At 55.1% G+C, this 9,849-nt stretch overlaps 1 protein-coding gene across 1 annotated transcript in view; it reads left to right on the plus strand.

The window, feature by feature from the left end:
- Nucleotides 1-9,849, plus strand: part of DNAJB6 (DnaJ heat shock protein family (Hsp40) member B6) — a 57,223-nt gene that overhangs the window by 34,438 nt on the left and 12,936 nt on the right. The window contains exons 6-8 of the mRNA XM_011370391.2: nt 2,421-2,549; nt 4,133-4,274; nt 4,723-4,793. Coding sequence (XP_011368693.1) covers nt 2,421-2,549; nt 4,133-4,274; nt 4,723-4,793 — 342 coding nt within the window. The remainder of the gene's footprint in view (nt 1-2,420; nt 2,550-4,132; nt 4,275-4,722; nt 4,794-9,849) is intronic.

Below are 9,849 nucleotides of genomic sequence, written 5' to 3' on the forward strand. Positions count from 1 at the left end.
AAAAGCTCACGATACATAATCCCAAATTGCTTTCTAAGAGGGCAAAACCCAGTAGTAGCCGGTGAGGGGAAGCTCCCAGTAAGGGTTCTGGCCTGGGCAGAGGCGGCTTTTGGCAGCACATCACCAGCGTAACTTACAGGAAGGATCGGGTTCTCGGTGTCGCTTTGGCTTTTTAAGTGGGACTTTTAACCTGTAGGGCTAACTTTTGTGACTTTTAATACTTGAAGTCATATGTTAAAATTCAATGAATACCTGAATTACGGAAAGTTTTATTTAGGCTACATAATATCAACAGGAAAAGAGGCAAGATAGATTTTTAAAAATTCAAGGCAACACGACTGGAAAGCCACTGGCGTGACTCTCAACGTGCTTCTGAACCATGTTTTAAAGTAGCTTATGAAGGAGGCGATTGCAAGATTATGGACGACTTAATAAAGCACAGGGTCGTAAGCAGATTAAAAACACTCCTTCAATCAGGGTGTCACAGGAACACTGGCTCAGTCACACCCAGAGCCCTGCAGACAATGATAGATTTAGTTGCCGTGTGACCCTAAAGGCGTCAAAACTACTCATCCTCATAGCGGTTACACGGGACGTTGCGGGAGACACGGTGTGATCCAGCCATGCAGCCTGGCTTAGGGAGTCACGTGCAGCAGCGTAGCATCGTCGAAGGCCGGCTGCGTGGAGTCCCTGTAGAGGTCACGGAGGGGGAGTCGGGAGGCGCTGCACGGCCCGGGTGGTCGATGTGGGAGTGTCAGGTCTGACATGTGGGACATGTGATGGGTAGCGTGTGGGCCATGGTGGCAGCCAGGGAAACGGCGACGTACTGGATGGAGTGCTTGGATTTTATTGGAAAATGTCGAAGTCTGGAGAAATCCACGAGTCAGAAAGATGTTATTCTTTTACATAAAGTTCTTTTTTCTTCTGTTCACACTTCGAAATATTACACTATTGGGACTTGTGAGCCCCATTTACAAAGTAGCTTATACACGAATTTCTTAAAGTTTGTTACAGGGTGGCGTTTACTGTGGAATGTGGGACTAGGTTGCGGAATCATCAGTAAAATGCCATGGTTAACTTTTTGCCAACAGCAGCCGTGCTCGTCTGTGACCCTGTGTGTGTGTCCCGTTTCCCGCCTGGGGCTGATTCCTTGGGATCACATGTGTTCCTTTCTCTTTCCTCTGACACTTTCTCTTTCCTGGAGCTTTGAACAGGCCCCCAGTGAGCAGAGTTTCTAAACGTTCCTCCTCCATGTTTTCCTCGCTGAGCCTCAGGTAGTGCTGACGAGCAGGTTTTCGCTGAGGGCAGCTCTCCGAGCTGGTGCGTGCCGCCTCTGTGGCCTGCCCGCATCGTCCTGAGCCTGGCTGCTGAGCCTGGCTGCCGGGCCGGCCGAGGCAGCCGGTCACTCCTGGAGGCCAGCAGCACAGGCACTTCTTTGCCACCCTCTGGAACACACCAGAGCTAACCTGAGGTCACGCTCGTGAGTGCATCCTGAGTCTGTTTCGGCTTGGCTTTGGTGTTCACCGTTATCTGTGTTCACTCTGCTCTCTCACGTCACTGCTCAGGTGTACACCGCCCTGCTTCTGCCATCTCTGCCCCGTCCCCACAGCATGGCGCACTCGTGCCGCAGTCTGTGTCACGGGGTCGCCTTTCTCTCCTCCTGCCTGCATTTCTACCATCGATCAGGATTCTTGTTTCTATTTCTCAAAGAATTCACATTTCCCTGAAAAAATACAGCACTGATTAATTTTGTAGAACCTCAGCAAAATTTTTTCAAAGTTTGTGTAATTCGTGTTTTCAGTAAGTGCTCATTAATAACCCAACCCCCCCCCCCAAAATTGTCAGGACTAATCTTTTTATTTTCAGGGGCATTTTGGTACCTCCAGTAGCAACATGACACTTCTTTGTGTTAATAATTTTCTATTAAAACAAAGCACCATGTTATATAATTTGTATCTATTCAGATTTGACACTGACTAAACCTTTAAAAAATTTTCCGAGACGTCAAGTGCACAGAAAAAAGCTCTTGAACCTCCGTGGTGCCCCGCGTGTTATACAGATAGGTTAGAAGAATCCAGTTTTGCTTGTTTCCGAATTGCGTTGGCGAGGGCAGCCGGCCTTCGCGGAGCGCACCTCGGTACTGCCGTGCGACGCCGTCCTGACCGTGCACATGGCCGCAGCAGGGACGGGGGCGACGTAGGGTAAAAGCTGCGCCGTGGCGGCGCCGTCCCCGCGGCCCGCGTCAGGCCCCCGAGCTGGGCGCTGGCCGCTCCGTGCCGGTGCGGGGCGTTAGAGCTGCCGCGCGTTCCTGATGGGTAACAGCTCCGGAGCCGTTAACCCGCTTTCCCTCGTTGCAGCGCTCTGACGAAAAAAAGGAAGTTGCATGACGATTTTACAAAATGCGTTTTTTTTGTTCGTAGAAGACCCGTTCGAGGACTTTTTCAGGAGCCGGCGGGGCCCCCGCAGCAGCAGGGACCGCAGCTCAGGCTCTTTCTTCTCCTCCTTCGGCGGCTTCCCGTCCTTCCCAGGATTCCCTTCCTTTGACACAGGTAGGAGCCCTGCGACACCTGGTGACGGGGGTGGGGGTGCTGGGAACAGGCTGCCGTGCCCGCTCAGCAAGGCCGTCGGAGATGCTCCTCGATGGGACGGCCTCGGAGATGTGCCGTGTTCTGTGCACACGTCTGTGCTTGCCGCCCTGAGTGTTTTCTGGTAACTGGCGGCGTTCCTGGTTGAAAGGAGGAGTGTGTTTCTGGGTAAATAAGTGCACAGTAACCCACTTAGGCGAGCTCACTGAACCCTTTTTGAATCTCACCTCCTCGGCAGGATGAAAGACACAGAGGTGGTGTCGCAGCAGCGCCCGTGTCGACAGGCGCGGGGCCTGGAGCGCCCGCCGTGCTCTGTGCCCGTGGCCGGCCGTGCGCGCCGCAGGGCAGGACGGTGCTTTCCCCTGGGGCTCAGCGCCTCGTCCCTGAAGTGCGTCCTGCGCTGTGCTGTCTCAGGCCCGCTCACCGTTGGCAGCGGCGGCCTGCGCAGTGCAGCTCGGGGCCTCCCCTGCAAGCTCGGGCCGCTGGCGTCCGGGGGCCGGTCCGTCCCCGGGGCCGCAGCCCAGCGCGCAATGCGGTCGGGGTTTTCCCAGCAGGGCCTCCGAGGTGAGGCCCGCGGTCAAGCCCTCAGCAGAGTCGCTCACCGTCAGAGGCGTGTGGCTGGTGTGAGCTGTGGCTGTGGGGCGCAGCCCTTACCTCGAGGAGCTGTAGGAAGTGTGTCGTGTCGTGTCGTGGGGCTCCAGGCTCGCTCTAGACCAGTGCTGTCCTGTGCGGTAGCCACAGCCCCTAGAGCTGCTGAGCACTGGTGGTGTGGCCGGTGTACACACAGATGTGTCACACCGTGACACAAACGGGTTCAGAGACAGTGCCGTCTGTTTCAAGGTTCTCGTAATGCGTGTGATGACATTTTGGATAGTGGGGCCATGGGGACATTTAAAGGGGCTCCTCTAGTTCTCATTTTTCAGTTAGAGTGGACAACGTCATGTCACGTCAGCTTCCGGGGCACAGCGTGGCGCTTAGGCGTTTATGCTCCTTACGCAGCGACCCTCCCGATAAGTCTAGTGCCCTGCACCACACGTGCTTGTCACGTACACTGGCCACGTTCCCTGTGCTGTGCTTCGCGTCCCTGTGACTTTATAATTCCCAATTTGTACTTCTTACTCCCTTCCCCTTTTTCCCCCCCCCCCCAAATCCATGCTTTTTCAGGTACGTGCTTGTAGTGTTCCTCCTAAAGCTACTTGAGGTTTTGTGCCCCATGGTCACATTGCAAGGAGGGCAGCAGGTTGGGCTTGCCATTCTGTGGCACTGACGTTTTTCCTGGGGGATAAAGATGCACAGTCTTGTCCTGGGCCCTCCGTGGTGTGCGGAGCAGTGTCGGCCGCCTGTGATGGGGCGAGACGGCGCGAGGCCCGGCTAGCTGGCGGGTGATGTGCGGCCAGAGCCGGCTCGCCCCCCCGACCCCCACAGGGCTGCCCGGCATTGCCGCCACGGTGTGGCTCCCGTGCGGTCACCGGGGGTCACAGCGGCCGTGGAGGTCTGCCTCGGAGTGTTGCAACAGCACCCTCACCTCCTGTCCTCTCCTCCTGCAGGGTTCACGTCCTTCGGCTCGCTGGGCCACGGCGGCATCACCTCGTTCTCGTCCACGGCGTTTGGTGGCGGCGGGATGGGCAACTTCAAATCGGTATCGACGTCCACTAAAATAGTCAATGGCAGGAAAATCACCACGAAGAGGTACCGGTCTCCCCAGCGCACGTCCGCCGCGTGTGGCTCTGTGCCTCGAGGGCCTTCACTCAGGCTCACAGAGCTTTGCCTTTTAAATCCCCGCCTCGTGTTCTGTTAGAAGTGGCCTTCCGGCAGAGCCGTTTTTAACGTGCAGTGACATAGTGACTTGTGGTGCGTTTTGCTGGCGCTGAGCGTGGTTAATGGAAAGCCAGCACAGTGAGACCTTCGCCGTCTCGCTGACTAGATCTGCACGAGTTTCGTCCTTAGCTGTGTAATACTTGAGACAAAACACGTCTGTCAGCAGATCTGTGTTGAGAAAAATTTGTCAAGTTGGCTTCAGCTGTGCTTTTCAGCCACAAAATTCGTGATTCCATGCGCGCCGGGGGCAGTTCTGTTCTCTGAAATGTGCATATTCGTTCCCGCCTGTATTTACTCTGCAATGCGTTTCCTCCTCCAGAATCATCGAGAACGGTCAGGAAAGAGTGGAGGTTGAGGAAGATGGCCGGCTGACGTCCCTGACGGTAAATGGTAAGGAGCAGCCACTGCGCTTGGATAGCAAGTAACGACGCACGCGCGCGGCTGAGGACTGGCAGGAGTGTTTCTGAAGATTTCAGATGAACTCGACTCAGTCTGACGTGCCCAATCTAAAGTATTTATACACAGCTCGTCGGAGCCCTGTTTGTCATAGACTTTTGAGTTTATTGTTGGGACCACATGATAGGACCATTTTTTTGTCTTTAAAATTGTTGTAAATCTGTATGCACTTTGCTTTTTTATTAAACGTAATCCAAGGTGGCCGTGACTCTTTCATACACTAACACCAGCACGGACCTGCTTCTCCATTGTGTTTGAGACGTGAGCCAAGTAGTGTCAGCCTGCTGTGAACTTAACATTGCCAGGACGAAGCTTCCACAAAAATAATTTCAGTTTTCAGTATTTAGTAGTGAAAGACTAATGCATTAACGGTAATACATTTCTGATTTAATATAAATTGAGGATGTTTTCTAGTTGTGCATGAACGCTGGCAACTTAGTAAGTTTTGACAATTGTTTAAATATGTAACGTTAAGCTTAGGTTTAAAAAGTAAAGCTGGTAAACTGGGTCTTTGTCATTTGCTTAAAAAAAAAAAAAGAAAATAAATGCGAATGTTTGGTGCATTCTTTCCTGAGTGGGACCTGTGGCCTTCTTGTGTCCGTGTGATTCTGTGCCTGGGCTTCGGCTGTCACCTCGTGACTGCTTCGTTCTGCTCGCTAATGTGGATGCCAAACTTAATGACGTGTGTTCGTTTTCTTCAGTGTGTTTGGAGAGTGTATGAAGATTTTCCTATTTATGTTAAAATGATTAGCAATTTAATGGCGATTTTAATGTGGTAACATTTCTCTGGGGAGGGAAGAAACAACTGTATAGTTTTTCCTTTTTCAGAGTACATTCTAGCTTTCTAGGTTGTGCCTGATGCCAGCTCCCTTAAAGACTATGCACGGTAACATCGCGGAGTGGGGAAAAGTGGGCAGAAACAAAGGTGTTTCTTTTGTTTCCCAGTCTGTGAAATCTGTCACGCTCTCCTCTGGTGACTAGAGTTCCAGCCGGAGGAACATTAAACAAGACTGGTGATACTTCCCCCTCCCCCCGGGTTTCGTTTTGGAAATAAGCAGCGCGAGAACTGTCAGATGGGATTCGACTGAGGGTCATTCCCTGCCAGACACGTTCCGTTCACGCAGCCTTTGCTGGGAAGCGTGGAAATCCTGAAAGAATCTAAACGTGTCGTTGTTGAAAACAGAGATATTTTAAAAAATTTTATAGGCGCTATAAAAGCATAGCAAAATTTATTGTACGAATTCCAAGACATTTGAACTAAGGAAAACAGTGGAAGAGACGCTTAAACGTGCCGTCTGAGCTCCTGGCACCGTCGCGTAAGGGAGTTACGTGGGCGCGTCACGTGCTGGGAGACAGCGCTGCAGAAGCCGCTTCACAGACCGAACCGTCAGCGCCGGAAAGCCGGCTTCCGTTTCTGCCCTTAGCACGGGCGGTTTCCCTGTTCGGTGAGAAAGTCAAGTAAATGCCTGGAACTTGAGTTTCGTGTTTTTCATCAGTGGGGGGGATGAACCATTTGTTAGTGGCGTGACGGTCCCCTAGGGCTGGAGACCGGGTCAGTGAGAACTTTCGTCTGTCCATCGTCGCTGGTGGCCCGGGCAGCTTCCACGCGTTCACCTTTGTGGATGTGCTGAGGTGCTGGGGCTCGGCGTCCAGTGCGGCTCTGGCGTGGACAGCACTCGAACTGGCGTGACAGGTACAGGGTGTTGGACGCCTGAGTGGTCTTTTTTTTGGGGGATCATCACGTTTGAGAAAATTGCCTTGGTTCTGCACCTGTGTTGATAGACGTGTTAACTTTGTTCGGTTATTAACTGGCCGAGGGCCTGCGCTTCGCCGTGGAAGCAGCTCTCCGCAGTCAGGCCGCTGCCCGCAGAGTGGCGTCGCTAGTCCGGAAGGAGTTGGGAGAACAGCTAATGGACGTGGCAGGTTCTGGTCATTTGTCCGTGCCTGTTTTGTGTTTCAGAAACCTTTCCGTAGTCTTGAACGCCTTGAAAGCAGGGTGCCGAGTGCTCGCCCCACACCTCGAGGCCCGTGTGGACAGCCGCCGCCCTCTGTCACGCCGTGTGCTCGCGCCCCCTGCTCGCCGTCCAGTTACAGACCGGAGCGCGCTCAGATTCCCCGAAGCAGAGATTCAAGGGGATGTCATCTGTCCCACTGGGGAGGTCAGAGGCGTGAGAGGCACAGGGCTCTGGCCGTGTCTGTCGGACGTCCCCGAGGCGCGCCACAGCTGGCTCTTGGGGTGCCGGTGGTCCATGGAACTGGGGTAAGCCTTCGCCGCCTTGTTGCTGGGAATCCGGCGGTGGCTTCTTTCTGTCCAGCCGCTGTGAGGAAACGAGTTTCTGAGCTGGGGCTGTGGTGTGGGTCACGGGGACCCTGAGCAGACTCCTGTCGTCCTGCGTTCGGGATGTGGGAGCCCTCGCTTTGCAGGCCAGCCCCCAAAGAGGGCAACAGGGCTGTTCCTTGCTGCTGCCACCGCCCAGGGCGCTCCAGGTGTCTGTCAACGCCATGCACACCCAGGTGGTCCCATCCCGCAGCACGCACTCCTGCCCACCTCGGATGCTGGCCTGCTAACCCGGGACCACGTGTCCCCAACCTTCGAATGCCAAGCGACAGCCACCTCTGGCCGAGGAGGACTCGGGTGCATCTTGGCTTCATGCCGTTCTTTGCACCCCCGACTAGTGACTTGATGTCGCGGCGTGGCCCGCAGCACTGCAGCCGCTCCCTGTGGGCCTGGTCCGTGCCGTGGTCCCCGCCCCTGCCTGCTGCTGCTGCCAGCCCGGGGTCGTGTCCTGTGCCAGAAGGCGGCAGCGGTGGAAAACGGTGAACCAGCAGGCCGGTGTCCGCAGTTGTCGCTGGGGGTGACTCTTGGCTTCTCCTTGTTCCGTCCCGTGGGAGAAGAGCCTGCAGGGCAGTGCTGGGCTCTCCGTCGACTTGTCCCCAGGACATGAGAGGAGGGCTGGCCCGACCGTGGGCCGGCGGTCAGCACGCGCGCCCTCGTACCCTTGGGAGGCCTCCCGTGCTTTTCTGTCTCCGTAGTCATCTGGCCTTGGCGCATGGTCTGCTTCCTGATGCCTTTGAACGTTTCCTGCTGTGACCAGTTTGTGGAGCGTTGCTGGGTCATCAGGCGAGTGAGTGGTGCGTGTTTCAGCCTGATGAGCCCCTCCCACTGGGTCCAGCTCAGGTCTTTCTTAATGTTTGTTGTATCTGAGGCCTTAATCAAAACAGAGCTTGTAAAAACCGGTTGTCATGGACAGGAAGTTTGTACCTCATCGATTCTGTGAACTTTTATTGTGGTTTTTTTTTTTTTTTTTTGGTTAGGAATTTGTGCGTGTGTGTTTACTGTATTAATGATGTTGATTATGTTAGTGTGGAAGCTGTGAGGCAGACGGTGACGTTTATTTCCCACGTGCATCGTGACTTTGGCCTTTCCCCGCTGTGGAATGGGACTTAATCCTTAATGCTGCCTCATCTTTGGGTTTGTTTTCTGGAGGAGCTTGTCAGGGTTCTCCCACAGTGAATAAATTTGTTAAGGGCTGGTGTTTGAAGAGAGAGAAACGATCTGCCAGCCTGTAACACACCGGAGGAGGCTCTGTCTCACCGTCACCCAGAGGCGTGGCGTCGCCGACACGGACGGTGTAGGTCAGCTGTTTCCCACCGGTTACCCAGGCGGAAGCGCAGCACGAGGAACGAAGCCTCACGAGCAGCGCCGTGCGGGGCGGGGGGGGTCGCCTTTGTGCTTGGAAGCAGCCACTTCAGTGTGGCGCTGTGGGCGCCAGTGTCAAGTGCAAAGGCTCTAATGAGTTCATCGTTTCCTTCACTTGACTTTGAAAACGAACGTGTCATCCGTTTTTGCATTCGGTTTTAAGGAGGGTCTCGTGGGGGTCTGGCTGGGGGCATGGCCGTCGGCGCTGCTGCGGTCGTGGGCACGGCGTTGGGCTGCCAGGCTGGAGGCGGCTGCTGGTGCTGACGCCCGATGTTGCCTCGTGGAGTGTGATTTGGATGGAACAAGACACCTGCGTAGAATTCCCTGGCACGTGTCTTGTTATGTGGTTTTTTAAAAACCCGTTTCATCTAAATGGTTGTTTAAAAAATAATTTGTTAACGGATGTCAGTGTTTCAGAGAAGACTGACGAACTTTGAAAAAAAAACTGTAGAATCACTTGTCGTGAAATTTTTTCTGTGGATTCAACTGCGTGTCTTTGAGAGTCAGGTTTCGTAGGTCTGTGGCCCTGTAGAAGCTGGAGTCCCTTCTGTTGTAGTGCCTTCTGCAGGGTCACCTCAGTCGTGCATCGTGGCCCCCTCGTCTCTCCTGATGAAAGTCGTGCTTCAGACCCAGCCCGTGGCCGCTGCAGTGGAGGCTGAGCACGGGGCAGGCTGGTGTCCTGGGGGGGTGGTGGCACACGGGGTCTCGGCCACTTGGCTTCCTATAGTCCGGCTTTTTCCTCCCTTTGCCTCCAGCAAAGCACAGGCCTCCCCAGGTCGTTCCTCGGAGCCAGTCCTGACCTGTCCTGGTGGCCCCTCAGTGTCAGGGACGTGTGGCCCCAGGTCCTGGCCCCAGGTCCTGGTAGGAAGAGGCTTCGGGGGCGGGGGGGCATCTCCCTCCGCCCATGGGTCCTCTGCGGCCTCTGGCTTGTACGCTGGGTGTCAGCGGCGCTTGGGGCAGCCTGCCATGGTGGGGTGACACGTGACCCGAGGCCTGCTGCTGGTCAGCTTTGGGCCGGAGGGGAGAGCTGGCCTTTGTCCTGTGCCTTGGGACCACGGAGGAAGCCAGCATCCTCTGCGTTCCTTGCCTCCTACCTTAGGACTGTCCTCCGACCCCCCACCCCACAGGGTGGCGGGGGTAGGGTATCCGCGGCCCAGGCACCGTGGACGTCATCAGCGCAGCAGCCTTTCCGGAGACTGTGACGCCCCTTCTTGGGACAAGGCTGCAGGCACAGGGTGGGTGGCAGCCAACCCTGCTGCTGCACGTGGCTCCTGGGGGGCCGGGCCTAAC

The sequence above is a fragment of the Pteropus vampyrus genome, unplaced genomic scaffold (genome assembly GCF_000151845.1).
Source record: "Pteropus vampyrus isolate Shadow unplaced genomic scaffold, Pvam_2.0 Scaffold168, whole genome shotgun sequence".
NCBI lineage: Eukaryota > Metazoa > Chordata > Mammalia > Chiroptera > Pteropodidae > Pteropus > Pteropus vampyrus.